The sequence below is a fragment of the Falco cherrug genome, chromosome 9 (genome assembly GCF_023634085.1).
Source record: "Falco cherrug isolate bFalChe1 chromosome 9, bFalChe1.pri, whole genome shotgun sequence".
In the NCBI taxonomy this organism is placed as follows: Eukaryota; Metazoa; Chordata; class Aves; order Falconiformes; family Falconidae; genus Falco; species Falco cherrug.
Window position 1 is genome coordinate 50,695,815 of NC_073705.1, and position 17,531 is coordinate 50,713,345.

The following is a 17,531-nucleotide window of genomic DNA, read 5'->3' on the forward strand; positions in this document are numbered from 1 at the left end:
CCACCATTTGTAGCATCACCTCTAAGAGTTCCACAAACAATTGTTCATGTTGACTTCACTAAGTATTTCTAACACAAGCACTTTCTACTCTGCACCCTCCAGCACCTTACAATCAGCTGAAGGAAAAAAGGCGATTGAAAACCATCCTGCAGTTTGTAGTAGGAGACATTAATGCCAACCCAACAATTGCAAAGTTGTCTGGGTTATCCCATGCCAAAGAACTGCCACCAAACTTTAGCACTGGGAATTGAATAAAAAACAGGAGGGGGAAAAAAAAAAAAAAAAGATTAAAAACAAACCACCAACTTAAAAATATTCCAAGTAACCCAATTCAAGTAGAACAGGTAGCTTCCCTGCTTCCCCACCTCCACCCCCAAGTACACTGAAAATTCAAAACACACTTCCCCATACTAAGTGGGGAATGATCAAAGAAAGCCTACAGACATGTCTTTGACACTACCCTTTCATAAACAACACACTAATTGACACCCCCTTCTCCCTCAAGGCTTAAACCCTGTGAATAATTAACCTGGAAACAAGGCCCACTAGTAAAAAAAAAACCCATGTGGGAACTCCAACCAAACTGAAACAGGAGGAAGATTCTGCAGTTTAGATCAATTTGTCAGTCTGACACCTTCACTTGTACTCCTAGAATATTACATTAACTCCAGTTCCTATTAAATGTAGTTTGAAATTACGTATCTACACATAACTGTCTTTAAAAATAAGTCTAACAGTTTTAAATGTTCAAAAGTGTTCAAACTGCAAGAAAATTAGTATGTTCAGGCGTAAAATGAAGGTAAAAGGCCACAACAAGATCACGCTGAAGATTTCAGCAACATCAGTCTGCCAGGCAAGACACAACAATCTCACACCTAGAGGAGCACATATAGCTGTGCTCTTCCCTGCTGCTCTGTTTATCTACAGAAAATCCAAAGAGCAAACTATCCAACACAGAGTGGCGGGACATAGGGAGCTAAGTAAACTTCCTTTACCAGAACAGATTCTGCATGGATCTTTGGTATGCATCCTCACTGATACATATTTACACAGGTAAATAAAGAACAAGAAGAATCACTGGTTTTGCATTAGATAAATAAATAAACAAGAATAATTTTTACATTACTACATTCACTTTCATTTTTCAGACTTACCTGGTCTTTTTCATGGGGTAGAAGGCTGACAGGTGGAAGAGAAGCTGGGAAAGTGCTGGAGTATTTTGGAGCTCCTTTGCTTTCCAAACTGCCATAGTTAACTCTATACTGAGGTCCATCCTTCAGTAATCTCCCATTGTTCACAGCACGTTTGGCTCCCAGGCGCAACCTCTGCTGAAAAGCAGGATTGTTGAAAATATTTGCTAGGTCATTTTGACTTCTCAAATACTTTTCTATGTTTTTCAGGGAGGAGCCGTTTGGTTCCTGAAGCCCTTCAATCGCTCTTCTCAAGAGTTTATTCCAATCCACATTACGAAGCTCATTACAAGCTCCTCTAGATCCCTTAACAGATTTAGGAATAGTGCCAGGTTTAACAGATGAAAACCGTCCAGGATTATCTGGGTCCTTGTAGGATGCAAGGCCTTTGTTGGTGACTTTAAGAATAGAACCATCTTGAACACTAAGTTCCAACTGTTCTGAAACAGTCTTCTTATCTAATCCATGAGAAGCACAAACAGCATGACATATTCTCTCTTCAGAAGGCCTTTGCTTTTGCTTTTTAACTTTTTGTATAGCTTCAAGAATCCACTCCGTATAAAGAGGGTTGGCAAGTTTTACCATGGTTGACCAGTAATTGTTTCCAGCCAAGGGTTACCCATAGAGGTTCCTCCTTATCCTTTTAGCAGATCTTTCAGAGGTTGTTCACACCTCAAACATAAACCAAAGGACTCCACACACTGCTTGGATGCATCTCAAAAATATCCATCCTGAGGAGTCCAAAAAGGCAGGGAAATATCTGCCAACTGAAACTTCCAATTACTTTACCGCTATGGAAAGGTAGAAAGGATTCATTTCTGAAGATACTGGTACATCCTTACAAGACAGTTTGTTGCAACCTTTAAAAAAGAGAAAAAGAAGAGGCAGGGAGAGAATACAGTTAACACTGAAGTACGAAAAAGAAACTGAATGCATTCAGACATACATTCACGCTATAGATGTTGCAGTATGCAAAAATCTTTGTGAGATTATATGAAACATTCACCAATTCCCACCCCACACCAAACAAGTAACTGTAGAATACTTCCACTTTGCATAACCCTTTAGTGGATTTAGTTTTCCTAAAATCTATCACCCCCAAACTTAACCTACTACTGCCTTGTGGGACAACTTCCATTCAGCCAGAGATCTAAAATGTTCTCTAAAACAAACAAACAGACCCACAAATAATTTCTAGATCCACTACTATAGGAAAATTACTATCTGCACAGATTATACACACACAAACCAAAACAAAAAACTAAAAACCACACACCCCAAAAACAAACCCCAAATGAATAAACCAAAATATCAGAACCAAGTTACTAGTATCACATCCTTCATTAATACCTAGGTACCCTACAGTACAGGAAGGAATCACAAAGGCACTTCTCATTCTTAAGGCGTGCAGTAGAGGCACACATTTTTTATACAAACTTCAGAACTGAAATGAAAATAAGTAACAGGAGGCATTTTCACATAAATACACTGTCAGCATGAAGACATATAAGACATCACATTGACAAAATACACTTTGGCAACTACAGTTTAACAAATAATTTTCTTTACTTATTACGGAATATATTACTCCAATAGAAAATTCAGTGGATACAAAAACTTTTTCTAAGAAACCTGAAAGAACATCCTGATTAGGAGTTTGTTCATTTTACAAGACGATGTATTTATTTGTTTTTCTTCCTTCCCATATAAAAGCCACACAGCTTAAACTAAGACAGTAGTCACTGAATGAATAAATATGTTTGAGGTATTAGTTTTCTCTGCCATTATATGCAAGGGAGTACTTCTGAAGACATGAACAGAATTGTATAATCACTTCAAACAAAAGTAAGTAAAAACTGGAAGAGGGAAGTGTTTGTTATCAATAAATGGGTTGTCCTGTAAAGTAGAAAATTCACCAGCTTCACAGCAAAACCTAAAACTGAGTTAATCTGAAACTACATTTATAAAGCTATGGCAAGCAGCCTGTAACTAACAATAATAGATATGATTACACAAGTCTTGGACCTCATGTTTATTCAAGTCATCTTGCATTCGAATCATGTTTAAAACTTGAGTAAATTATAAATAGGGAAAAAAACCCTGAATTGATTCAGCAAACTAAATTATTTTCAACTTGTTAAAAAGATTCCTCTGCAAGTGTGAAGAGTATTAAAAAACCAAACAACCAACCTTTCGGTCCCACACCTTCTCCTCACTCTACCCCCTCAAAAATCTCTTTAAATATAAACTCCAGATCATGTTTCACACGTTATTGTATCTACAGAAGATGATTAGTAACAAAAAAGAAGCTGGTTACTGGTGAAAATAAATTATTCTATACCCAAATAGCAGAAATGATTAATCAATTCATTTTATGAATACGTCATTCTTTAGGTTTGACTGAAGCTTAAGCACTTACAGATTTATAAATATGTAAGTTCAACTGACTGCCAGAATGAAAAGACACACTCCTGATACAAATGCAGGGCGTGAAAGTTTAATTGTTTCTCATACTGAACCCTATTGACCTACATAGATTGGATTCTGTGTCTTGCTTCCGTCTGTACTCATGCAAGTTATATTTGATAACAGTTCTGTGTGTTTCAAGTATTTGTAATAAAACAATAACTTGTTCTGTAAACACACATTTTAATTTAATCCAGCTAGCAAAAGCCATTCTTCCCCTAACAGAATTGTTTATATTCACTGTTTTCAGATAATTCCAAAATAACACTGTAGCTGCAAAATGCAGACAAGTATAGGGAAGAAAAAAAAGTTTCCATGGTATGATGAATCCCACAAATCCTCTCACAACTCTTGACGCTGAAAACATGATAGAACAAAAAGGAGAAGTCTATATATAGTTGAGGTTCACTCACCTTGAGACTATTTTATACACTCTCCCTATGAATTTGGAAGATCTCTGCAGCTACATATAAAGACCCAGATTCCTAGAAAGCTACTTTAAAAGTTACTTAGTCAGGCCATTCTGCTATGAGTCTTCATGAAGATAGTCAGTACTTAACTAAATGCTGAACATTTGCTGAGTCAGACATACTCACCTCATTTTTAAACCTACTGCAGTACTGTTGTATTAAATTTCATACAAGCAACCACATCACTACCATGAAATTCCAGAACACACAGTGCAGGGTCTGTTCCAAGCACCTGAACACTGATGAACATTTCTGTGTAAATGCTATATAACTTGTGGGTTGCAGGAATTTTTATTGGCCACTGACTGTGGCAAAAGGTGAGCATAAACCTGTATTTTCATGTAGTGTCTGCTGCTTGGGGTACAGGAATTTTACAGCAATATACATTCAGAACTACATTTTTACTTATTTACTTAAAACTCCCTGCGTGTAATACAGCCTCCTGCATACTTGCGCCTACTAAATCAACACAAGCTGAGAGTATCAGCAGAAGCACAGTTTCCAACACACAGGACAGGATATTTCAAAAGGAAAATCAAGACACCTTAAATTCACTGCTTCCAACAGAATCTTACGTTCCTTCTGCTTTAGGAAACCACAGAAGGTTCATCTGATCCAATTTCAGTTGTTTTACCACAAGCTACAATCTCTTGTTATTCTGCCACTCTGATTGCCTAGGTACTTGAAGCGTAGCACCCCCGACCTCCACAACCACTGTGACAAGGTCTACAAGGTCTACCATATGCAAGATTCAGAACAACCTCTTAATAACAAACGTCTTTGGCAGCAATATAACTGATCCAGGCCTTTCATAAAACAAGTGAGGGCAGATTGATTCATGATTGGCAATACACAAATATATGCATATACATGCTAAGTGACTGGACAAAGACAAAACAAACTGCTTTACAAACAAACTTTCCAGATTCAACACAAGAGGACACATGGAAGTTCAGAATGACATTCAGGTTTCTAAGTTTAGAACTTAATTTCACCAAAACCAGAAAAAGGTGGTCATACATCCTTTAGTATAAGCAGTATGCTGCTTGCCCAAACAGTTTTTGAAGAAATAGCAATTTTTAAGAGGTATTATAAATTAGTAGCAGGCACTCATACCTATTTATTAATTTTCATCCCTTGTAATTAAATAACTTTTAATCCAACCCTCAACAGTACCCTTCCAATCACAGAGTAGATTTTCCAGACTGTTAAGTGCACAGGACCACTTCCAAATTTTATGACAACAGTCATTAAGCTTCTATGTCACATTTCAGCTTCTACACTCTACAGTATCTTATTTTGAAAGTAAGAACATCTGAGAAAGTTTGATTGCACTGTATCACTAACCAAACCTTTTAACAAGTTTGCTACTGAAGAGCTGCATAACATAGGCATTTAGAGGGTTAAGTACCATACACTACCTTTAAAATGTGAAAAGCCATCTCTAGTCAAGGCTTGTCCCTTTACCTAAGTCATAAATTATCAGATAAATACAAAGAAGTTGCAAAATTGAAGCTTGGGATTTAGAATGAATGCAAATATGTCCTCTATAAAGCATGCACCTATTGTACAGCTGATTCTAATTAAAGAATGCACTGACTGAACATGTCAATCTTAGGTGTCATCAGTAATCCTATAATCCTGTAATAAGGTCTTTTTTAGACTGAACTAGTATCTGGAATTATTTCCAAGTGATCCAGACTGTGAAAACAAGCTGTGTAGTCAGAAAGACACACACACAAAAATAATCACCTACTCTTCCCCTCCCCCCAAGAAACAAAACTAAGTTATTACAAGTTTATAAAAACAAGTATCCAAAAGCATTTCAAAAAATACAATCTAGTCTTTTTTTTTTTGAGAAATTAATGAAAAAATTGCTTTGGCCATCTTAAACACAGTTAAACTTTTAAAACCTCAACCTGAGGTTACAACCACTACCAAAAAAATAAAAGGGGGGTGGGGGGGGTGGGGGGGCAGAAAGACAGCAACCCGTGCAACCTGCTGGTGACCTGTAAAGCACAATCTCATTCTGCTCCCTCCTACCTGCTCTGCACACACTCAGAAGCAGCAGCAGCAGGCCAGCTCTCTGCTGCAGCATCAGGGTCAGGTAAGGATTGCAGCAGGGGAGGAGGAAGAAGCCTGCCATTGCTTTCAGTAAGCTTTTTGCCATTTTTCTTTCCTCCAAGCATTACTTCGAGTTCCTCAGCTAATCAACTCTGTATTCCACCCCCATCTCAATTAATGATGCGAAAGAGGCAAGATAATTTGTTTCCCCATCGCAAAATACGCACACCTACAAAGAAAAAAGAGAGAAAGCAGATCCTGGCAAGGACTTCCAGCACACATGACACTCCTAAAATTACTCATATCATGAAGCCAGCTATTGTATTAGCCTTTATACAACATCCAGTTTTCAACTGGAACAAGATAGAGCAATGACACTTGCACACTCTTTAAACAGACAGATGAGGAGACACAGTAACTTCAGCAAAAGACTTGGGGATGTGGGGAGTAAGAGCAGTACACGCAAATCCAACCAACGATGCGCACGCGCTCTGTGATACCCCGCAAGCTAGTTTTAAGATCATAGGCTAAAAAGCAGTTCACAACATGACAGCAGCAAGCACCACCAGAGGAAACAGCATCAACACAACGTGACACCAGCAAAATCACCCAAATTCACCCTTCCCACCCTCTTCCCTGGAAGTTCTGAGCACTTTAAAATACGGTACTGGAGAACAAAAAGGAGCATGGGAAGGTAATATTCGCTGCCAGCACTTAACCTGGGAAGAGGGTTCCACTGAAAACATTTCTTCTTGAGAAAGTGATTTACAGCAGAAGGGGTATCTGTTTGCTTTTTGCAGAGTGGGTTAATTTCAACGCTCAGTGACAGAATGCAAAAGGTGGGGTCTGGGTGAAGAAAACACGATACGAACATCGCTTCCAAAACGTGGCTTGAGAGGCTTGAATATCCCCCCCCCCCAACTTGCTTAAAAATTTTTGCAGTATACCCAAGCCACGGCGATTCGCAACACGCCTAGCGCCCAGCGCCAAGGCATTGTTGTATCTGACAGGGCCGAGCCAGGGCTGCCTTCTGAACACCCCAAGCCTTATTCTGGGGTTTCTCATTCCCAATGCAAAACCCCCAAGCCCACAGGCTCCGCTCCCCGGGGCACGGCGACCCCGCAGGACGGCGTGCACCTGCACCCACCGCACGGGGATGGCAGGCGGGCGGTGCCAGGGGCAGCGCCCCCGCCGGTCCCCCCGGTCCCCCTCGCCGTGCCGGCGGGAGGCAGGCTGCGAGCCGCCCGCCCCCCCCCCCCGCTCCCCGGTACCACTCACCTCCGCGGGACCGGGGCCGCGGGGGGAGGAGCCTCCTCGAGGCGCCGCAGCGGCTCCCCCTGCTGCCGGCTCTTCCCCTGCTCCCGCTGCCGGGCTGCGCCGAGGCGGCTGCCCTCACTGCCGCTCTGCCCCGCTGCCGGCGGCCGCCGCGACTCCCCCTACCGCCGCGGCTCGGCTTGCCTCACCTACGCCGCCATTTTGTTTCGCCCTGTTGTACTTAACGTGAATCCGACATGACACTGATTACAGCCCAATGGAGTCTCATTAAAATCTTACCTACCCTCGCGCCCCGCCCACCGGCGCCCGCCATTGGGCCGCCCTGCACACGCCGCTCCGCGCTCACAGGCCGCGGGCCCGCGTCCGTCATCCGCCCATACCAGCCTTGTTCCGCCCAGCAACCGGCCCGGGGCTCCCATTGGAAGGCAGGGTGAGTCAATCACGAGGCACGCCCCTTCCCTCCACGCTCAACTCCGCCTGCCCGCGAAAACGGGCGGTGCCGCCGGCTGCCATTGGCAGCCTCCGCCGCCACACAACCCGCCCGGCCCGCCCACCCGCCCGCCACAGCCCGGCCCGCCTCATTGCTGGGCCTCCGACGCTCGCCATTGGTCACCCGCCACAAGTGGAGGCGAGCGTTCGCGCAAGGCCGCCCTCCCGTTGGCTACCACTGCCGTCCGTCAGGGTGTCCCACCCCCCCCCCGGCTCCCCCCCTCCGGCCTCGCTACCCTCCCCCACCCGCCGCCGCCCCACCCGCTCCTGAAGTTTGTTCGAGAGGGTGATCGCTAGCGAGAGCTACCGGCGGCGGCCGCCCGAGCCGGCCCGGCAGGGCGGGCGGGCCCGCGACACACACTAACAAGCAACCTTTAAATCCTGCGCGTCACGCGCGTGCCTCCGATCCTGCCGCTCGGCCGGGCGGGCGAGATGGAACAGCGTGCTCCCAGCGTAACCCTCCCAAGGTGCCTGGCACTGGCAGCCGCTTATCGCGCACACGCACCCCCCACACCGCGCTGGGAAGGAGGGAGGGAAGGAGGGGGTGGGAACGGGGACAGCGACAATGACTCCCGGCTCTAACAGCCACATGCAGGTCCCCGCAAGTTTCGCCATGCGAAGCCCAGGGACTTCTCTGTCAGCCCGTCTGCGAAGGAACAATTGCCGCCTCAGAAAGACAGGGTGGGAGCATGCAACACAAAAACCTCAGCCATCCCCTGCCTCCCTCCCTCCGCCGCTCCATTCCCCCCTCTCCCCACCCCATCCAGCCCAGCCATCACCTCCTGCTGCTGCTCCCCCTCCCCTGCAAAACGCACAGCATTGCAATGCATTTACCAAGCGCAAGTGTCTGCAAACACGTGCATCAGCCTCCAATGCAAAAGGGAGAGAAAAAAAAAAAAAGTACCCAGCCTAGTGACAAGCCCCCTGCGCTGAGAGAGGGGAGGGAAACGGGGTTATTATGGCAAATTGCAGCCTGTCACCCGACGCAAAACAAAACCCATCGCATGCTCCCTATAACCCCCCCACATAAACTCCTGGGAATCTAACCTCCGATGCAGGTTTCCCCCCTTTGCTTGCAATGACCTCCTTTCTCTGCCTGTGTGTGTTTCTGCAGCAGCGGTTCCTGCGGAATGTGCTGCCCCTGAAACGCGATCGCGGCTCCTCTCTCTCTCTCTCTCTCTCTCTCTCCTTCTCTGTCTCTCGCTCGCTCTCTCGCTCTCTCTCCTGGCTGCAAGCAGAGCCAGGAACACAACAACACAGCCTCCCCCCACCCCCTTCCCCAAACACATACACACTGAAGAGCCCCAGCCAGGAGAGCCAGACGAGCCGGGGAGGGGGTGGAGGGAATCCCCAGCCAGCGGATTGATTGCACCAGTTACCTTCTCCAAGCCCCTTCGCAAGGGGGGGGGGGGGGGGGGGAGAGAAGAGAAGGGGGGGGGGTGGAAGATGAATACAGAGAGAATACCTTGTCTCCCTTCCTCCTCCTCCTGCTCCGCGCGGCTCCTCTTCTCACTCCAAAATACTAAAAGGTGGACGGGCAGATCAGACACAAGCGTTCAGCTCGCGGCGGGGGAGAGGCGGGGGAGGGGAGCCACACGAACAATTATCATTAATTTAGAAATTAAAACAGAAAACCCACCCCAGACCTCCAGCCTTCGCGATGCAGAGCGGACGCAGATTGCGAGGACTGGTGCTAAGACACAGGACCTGATAACAGCTAATTGAAAGGTTAATCTACATAGGCTGTGACAGAAGAGGTCCCTCCCCACTTTTTTTATCTGCTGTTGGCAAGTGGGAAATTGAGCTCCCCCCACCTTTTTCCCTTAAAAAAAAAAAAAAAAAAAAAAAAAGAGGGAAAGAAAGGGGTGAAGAAAAAAAAAAAGGCAATAAAGTTTGGGGGGAGGCGCGTCCCCTTGGCGGCGGCGTGGGGCTGAGGGACGGGGCGCGCGGGTGGCCGTTGCGGGGCGCGTTGGGCGGGAAGGCGGCCTGAGGGGAAGTGGTCACCGCCGCGCCCGGGGGGCCTCCCGCCGGCCCCGGGGGGCTGGCTTGGGCTTTTCCTCTCATGTGGGGCCATTTAAAACGTTTCGATGGAAGAACCACCGCAGGCAGGCTCTGGGAAATCCTTCCTGAAGGGCTTGGAGCCGTAGTTCCTCGGTCCCGAGGAAGAGGGCTGTGTCTGAGGCAACCATAATTAGTCTGAGGGATGAAAGGAGGAGGGTGAACAAATTACAGATGTCTTCCCGTTGAGTTTGCTGTAAATGTAACAAGACGTTGTGAGGGATATATTTTAAAGGACAAGGTGATAACATGCAGGGACTTAAAGTTTGTTTAAGCGTTTTTGCCATGCTGCCGAAGGCCGCTTGCCATGTCAAAGTTTTGGGTTTTCTCAGCTGTGGCTAGCAAATGCCACTTCTCATCAACGCATGGCGTGCCAAAATGCCATAGGGTATATACCAGAGGGTACCACACAAGGGAGGGAAAGGTAATTACCTACCTAAGCATCTACTCAAGCAATCACTAGCTAAGCACCCCCGTCTCCCCAAACCATGACCCACCTCAGAGGTCTCCGAGGCATTCCCTTTTCCATGTCTTGTGGGGGACGTGTTGCTGTTAGGTGCCTGTCTGCAGAGTTTTCAAAAAATATCTGGTCCCAAAGAAGAAAAGATAAAATTAAAAGAAAAAAAAAAAGTAATATTCTCCTTTTAGAGTGGGTGGAAAATGACCTTCTACAATAAATTAAGAAGGTCTTTTCCAGATCATGTACTGCATACAGACCAGCAAGTGAACAAAGTTTCTTTAATAAAATACTAAGCGTTAAGGTTTAGTGCAACTTTTTCAGAGTCAGTTGCTGGAGATACTGTATAAGGAAGCTCTTTGGTGATGTTTCAGAGTACTGTAAAATTGAATGACCTACTTACCAAAAGCTACTGGGTGAAAATAATATTCCAGCATGTCTCTACCATACCATACCTGTTGACTGAGGCTTTAGTCTTAGCTGCCAGATGCAGCCTTTTAATCATAGAGTGAGAAATTGAAATGTGTAGTGACCTAATATTTGTTGGAGAATCCTTCAGGGTTCATTCATGCATTATTCAGGACTTGGCTGTGATTGAAAATATTTTTTAAATTATTGGAAACAATATAAATCATTACAGCACAATTTGGACCAGAGCATCACATTTGCAACACTATTCCAAAAGCTGTGTCAACATTTCCATTATAAACTTTTTCTTTTCCTCTTTCCCGGAAATTTCCAACTTGGTTGGGGTAAAAACAGAAAAATAATCTCTTGAAACTGAAACTTGGCATGGCCACATCCCAGTTCAGGAAAAAAAAAAAAAACACTGGAGAAAACTCGCAGTCGGTTTGGCCATTTTGAAATTACGAGTGTGCTGAAGACATAAGTAATAGCACAGAGAAAAACCATAAAAGCCTCTGGTCTGAATACTTTCATTCCTTCTTCTTAATTTAATTCTTTTCCTAAAAATAAATTTTACAAGACAGTACGTCATTGGGTGTTGCGTTCCAGTTTTTAACATATTCAAGAACTTTTTGTTTGAAGAGAGATTCCTATGGATCTTGACATTTACAGGTCTACTTAACACTATGTAAACTGTGAAGTTAAGCACATGAACCTCTTTATACATGAATCATCCTCCAGCGAACTTAGATCCACTACCACTGTCAATTACATTATTTCCCAAAATAATGACTTCAAAAGAATTGCATCATGAATTTAGGGCGGTTCAATTTGAGACAGCGCATGTTACCCAGACAAGCCATAAGTACCTGAAACACTTTGGATCTAATTGAGAATGTCTAACATGTTGCGTGCATTTTGGTTTGTGATCTAGATAAGAAATGTTTCTGGTTTATCATATGAAAAAAGCCAAACAGCTACATTAAAAACATCCATGGAAAAGTTATAAGCCCATCAAGGAAGTTAGTGTTAAGCAGTAAAATTCACACTTTAGCATGTTCTTCTACTGTCAGACTCTGGGGGGTTTACTCTGCCATAACCACTACAAGCCTGGTGAAGTACAATAGTTAAATTGCCCCTGAGCAGTAACAGGTGCCTCGTCACCCACACGTTGAATAGACCCATTCCACCTGCTAAAAAGATGTGCCTGATATTTAAAAAAAAAAAGTGTCTAAAATCGAACCTACTTTCTCTCATCTGCTCTTAGAAGTACTATGGACCAGCTCGCTCTGTTCCATTAATTTCCTTGCTTTAATTATAGTTTAAATACCATCTTTAAAGGACTTTTTTCCCCCTGTGAAAAAATATATTCGGTTGCACATATATGTTGTAGTGTATGTAGTAATGATATCCTTCTCTCCAGAAGTCCTTAGGTTTATTCTAAAATTGCATGTATGGTTGCTATTTCTGGACCACAAGTGAGAGAAAGCAAGAAGTTAAGGACTGAGCATGGTCTGAGTTAAATTCAGTTCTCAAAAATCAAAATCTTAAAACTGCTATATGTATAGCAGTGGTGTAAGACGAGCTGGAGACTACTGCTTAAATGAAGCCCAGCCATATGCAGCCCAAATTCAGCAGTATACAAAAAAGAATGCTAAATTGGAGTTTGAACACTCATTTGAAATCAGTGAGAAAATTCTTGTGCATGAAATTACTGCCACACATAAGAATAAGAATTTCCCTGTGAGGGCTTTAATCGCTGGTGCAGTTCCGTTGGAAGTAGTGAGGCTGTTACATATTTAGAAACAATTATGTAGTTGTCCATGTTGGTATGGTGACAGATCCCTATTTATCTTTGGAGCTGCTAGAGGGTGAAGTCTTGACCCCCGTTAAAGTCTGCCAAAATTTCCTATGGCTTCAACAAAGCCAGGGTATTCCTTCTATTATTACCATACATAACCACATGTATGTGGCTACCGTCACCTGGAAATTGCCTCCCCTGGCATAGGCTGTTGAAAGAAGTGACCCTGGGGAGAAGCGTTATCCTAAGAGTGCAGCGCATTTCTTCCCAGCCTCTGGTGCTGTCCCGAGCACATCCCTGCTGATGAGCTGAACGCATATATCCTTTACCAACACCACCTCCTCTGCTTAGCTCACCTGCCGTGGGTTCAGCAGCTTCCCATAACCCTAACCTTCAACCTCATTTTCCTTCTGCATTAAAAGAGCCTTTTCCTTTTTTCCTTGTTTTGTTTTGCTTTTGTATTGTTATTTAATCTGAAAGATTAATCTGTGTAACTAAGTCTACCCCTCTGAATACAAATGGAATCTTTCTTGGTTTACGTATGTGTGCACTGCTGCACACAACAGAGCATCACTGCCCAATTTAAGCACTATTAATAAATACAAATATAGATTATATTAATATATACATGCATATCTTTATACACACACAGAAACACACAAAGTGAATAACCTGTGGGCATATTTTCTGATCATTTGCTGTCGCATCTATTACATTCAATAAAATTGCGCAATAGTATAAAATAGTCTCCTGCTGCCACCTTACTGATTTGGGGGCTTTTAAATTCCTGAAGTGAACAGATTATAAAGCAAGCGCTGTAACAGCCTCAAATCAGGAGTTGTAATTGGCATAATACTGTAATTTGGAAATAAATGTTTGTGGTAGATCAGCTGTCATCCCACAGGGATGGAGACAGTGACTTTTTATAATAAATCCCACATGTTCCATTCTACTCTGGCAAATATACCGCACTGCTATATCAAAGCACTTTACAATCCTTAATTAATTAGTTCCTATAAGAGCTCTGTTAGGTGAATGGATATTATTTTTTCTGTTCTCCAACCAGAGATACAGAGCATAGAGCAAAGCACTTAGAAGAGCATGCCAGCTCAAGGAAGAATCTGGCCACCTGAGTTCCAAAGGCCCTGCTCTAGCCACGGGAGATCCGCTGATAGAGTAGCAGTGCTAATCATGGAGAAGAAACTAGTGGCCTGCTAACGCACATTTGAAACCTTAGCAGGAGCATATCTTTTTCCTGCATTAACTATTATACCTGTTAAAGCAGCAACAGGCTGAATAGAATTTAGGAGTGCAAAGGAAAAGGCTAAAGGTAAAGCAGAAAAAACCCAGGTGTCTTTTACACGTGATAGTATCCTATAAGATGGTGTCTTTCATATACACAGTATCTCCCAATACTGCGTACAGAGGTTCTATTTGTACACCCAAGAGAAAGGATTAGTAAGTGATTAATAGATGCTTTAATAAATGGTAATCAATTGCCATGAGTCCAATGGGTCAATAGGGTTTTTGATAACAATAGCTCATCATCCTCTGAATAATGCTACCGATATATTTAAACTTTATACATTTTACATAGAAACACCTGCTAATCTTGTGTTAAACCTCACAAATGGAATCTTAATATAAAGTGTGACTCAAAACAAATTTGCTGGAGAAAAAAGGATTAGCGCCTAGGCTCCACAGTAAATTGTTAGTTATAGCTGTACTGGATTTAAATTTCTCCTTTTGCCATGTAAAACGCACTGATATGACAGGAAGCATTTTGCTGCTGTGTGCACGAGTAGTGTTTTCTAGGCTGATCCCAAGAGGAAGGCCCGGGATATTGCAGGACTCTATATCAACCAGCATCACTGAACCTGATGCAGCTTCATGTTTTTATACACATTTATGGTAATACTTGCTGAGGGCAGCTGATGAGATGAAGGATGGAATTGAAAATGAGTAAAAATCAGTTTGCTCAAAGCTAGTTAAAGCTGCCATAATCAGGGGCTGCTCAGGTCCTTCTTGCTACTGTCCTGCTGCCATTAGTTAGGTTAGGTGAAAGGGGAGGATGCTGGTGTTTGCAGGAGCCATTTTAACACCTCAGCTTGTCTTTGTGAGCTTTAAAGTAATTAACTCTCCAATCATTATCGTTTGACTTTGTCGACAGGTTTAGGTTTCCCTCCCGCTGTTCCCTTTGGGGATATTGGGTTGTCACTTCATGAGAGGGGGGGATTCTTTTTAGAGCGCACACAAAATCCCTTTCACAGTTTCCCAACAGCTTTCTGTGCTCTCCAAACTGCTGGAATACTCTCTCACCCTCTGTTTTGATGAATATTACTTTTATAACTTTCTCCAGATCCAACTGGACAAGAAGGAGAGGGGGGGAAACCTCTCCAAAAAGCCTGGCATCACACTTGCTGAGCCCTTCAGATGAAAAAAGGGCCATCCTGATTACTTAGAAGCCAATAAAAGAGACTGCAAAGGCAGTTTTGCTAAATAAGGTTACTTTGAGCCTCCAAAGGATCCTGACAGTCCTTAATGTAACTGAACAAATTCGCACAACTTCCAACTGTGATGTGGGTGTACTACATTCTAGTTCAGTTTTAGCTGGGGGAAAATTTCCAGACTTGAAGTTGTTGGCAGTCTTTTATTGGTCAAACATTGCCAAGAAACATGGAGAGAAAGGGGGAGGGAAAGAGCTTGACCATATTTTTGTTAATCCCGTTCTCATCCAGTTTCCACTACATTTTTTAAAACCTTATTAATAAGCTGAAGAAATTGAAATAACTGGAGATGCTGTTACACCAGCCACATCATTTGGAGACTATTCTGATGCTGCCCAACCCTTGATGTGCGACAGCACTAGACAAGCAGCCAGAGCTATAAGAAATATGATCAAAAAGCACACCCACCTCATTTCAGATTCAACAGACAGTGAAACCCCTCACCTTCTGCAGAGCTGGTTGGAGCACCTTCCCCTTTCAACTTCTGCTCAGCATCTCCTGGCACACCCACCTTCTCATAAAGAATGGGAGTTTGGGAAATAGCCCATGTGACAAAGCAGCTCTGAATTTGCTGAGCCCAGGCTTAGGAGAACCTTAGGGCTGGTCTGTATAGTTTGGAAGTGGAGCAACCTCCACTCCAGACTTCTCCTTCTGCAGCTCGAACCAAGAGGAGTTGGGCTGGTCTCAAGGACCAAACTGCTAGCTCCAGCTGGGGTTTCAGCTAGGCCTGTATGATGTTTTCTTTACTTTCTTTGTTGGCGGCATTAGTTGAGAGGTTCCCTTGCTAAATAAAGCTCTGGCTGCACAAACAATTTATTTCAGTCACTTCTCATAGCTGTTGGTGCTAGAGCAACTCTACCTCTGTTAGCTAGGCTAGGAGGCCTGTCAGAGTCAGGTGGCAATATACCACATAATTTCAAATACCCTTTCAGAAACCTTTAGATTTGCTCAACACTGCTTTAAACATAGCTAGCGGTTTGCTTGTATTAGGGCTCCCGACCTGACTAACTCTGGTTGTTAGATTATTATCATGCACAGTAGGATTTTGTATTAAATATCCTTTAGGGAGGAAAATCTGAGCAGAAAGGGAGTTGGGGGGCAGGAGAGACTTGGTTTTTTGTGTCAGGTAATATGAGATGTGAAGTAGTAGCTAGGAAGAGCCGAGGTAATAATGTATCAGTGCTGGAAACATGAAGTATCTTCTTCATACACATTGAACTACACAAACTGTCTCCTCAGTGATACATGGGATAGGTAGTTGGTGATTTATCAAGATGCCAGGGAAGGAGTTGCATTATCCAGCATAACGAAGCCCTTGGTTTATTTCATTAAAAAAAAAAAAAAAAAAAAAAGAGAGAGAGAAAAAAAGAAAAAAAAAGAAAAAAAAAAAGGAGGGAAGTTCTACCTCTCAGCTGATGGCAGGACCTGGGCAAGCAGTGAGATTGTCAGAATTGTTTCCTTAGCACCGGCCAGAACCCCCCTGTTATCCTGATATTATTCCCCTTTGTTATTCGATATCCCACAGTGCCAGCTAAGTCAGGAGTTGTCACACTCCTCACTGGTGCAGCAGGATACAAAATAGCTGGGGGTGGGGAGGAAGACTGGAATGGCTAGGAGGTGGAAGGGAAAAGGCCTTTATTTTTGTGAAAACAGTAGCACCAGCTGCATCCTGCAAGTCGCTAAATTAGCCAGTCAGTTGTTTTTCTTTTAATTTTTGTGTGAATTCAAGAATAGGTTGTGGATGTCTTGGCAACTCATGAATGAGGCTCTTTATGAAAGAATTCACCTTGCAGAGGGGCTGCTGTCAGATGCACAAGCCTCTTTCCATTAATTAAGCTGCAGAACATCCCCTCTTCCCCCCCCCCCCCCCCCCCCCCCCCCATTCCTCTCAACGCCTGGATAATCAGACCCTGTGTCTTTCCATAACATCCACCGCTGTCTCTCTTGCTCCTCACAGTATTTCACCCACTCTGTTAATTCTGGGCTGCCAGATTTCCTTTCCACCCGCCCCCCCCCACCCCACCCCAATCTTTTTAACACAGCTTATTGCTGGTAAGTGAGATATCATGTCGCCTGAGCTAAGGTGAATATTCTGCTCCACTGCAACCAGTAGCATTCTTTATGCATTATTTTCAGCTGAAAGGTGGCCTAAGAGCAAAGTTGGATATTTTCAAAAGCTCAGCTGGGAGTTAATCAACTCATATTGTTTTTCCACAGGAGCTGGGTGCTTAACTCGCATCCATGAGTCATCCCCTGGATTGTCACTTGTTTACAGGCAAGCAGCCCCACAGAAGGTGCAAAGAACTTTCAGACACCCTAGAAATGACCTGCCATTAAAAGTGTATAAGC

At 43.8% G+C, this 17,531-nt stretch overlaps 1 protein-coding gene across 5 annotated transcripts in view; it reads right to left on the reverse strand.

Annotated features, from left to right (window-relative positions):
• KAT6B (lysine acetyltransferase 6B) overlaps positions 1–9,707 on the reverse strand; it is a 118,262-nt gene extending 108,555 nt beyond the window's left edge. The window contains exons 1-2 of one of the 5 annotated variants that reach the window (XM_027805493.2): positions 9,594–9,707; positions 1,155–2,050 (exon numbers count right to left, since the gene is read on the reverse strand). In XM_027805493.2, the coding sequence (XP_027661294.1) occupies positions 1,155–1,775 (621 nt within the window). In that variant the 5' untranslated portion in view covers positions 1,776–2,050; positions 9,594–9,707. Of the gene's footprint in view, positions 1–1,154; positions 2,051–7,468; positions 7,758–9,001; positions 9,148–9,593 lie in introns of those variants that run through there. The other 4 variants (XM_027805494.2, XM_005439207.4, XM_055720603.1 and 1 more) reach the window with 4 other exon arrangements.
• Between the last annotated feature and the right edge of the window lie 7,824 nt (positions 9,708–17,531).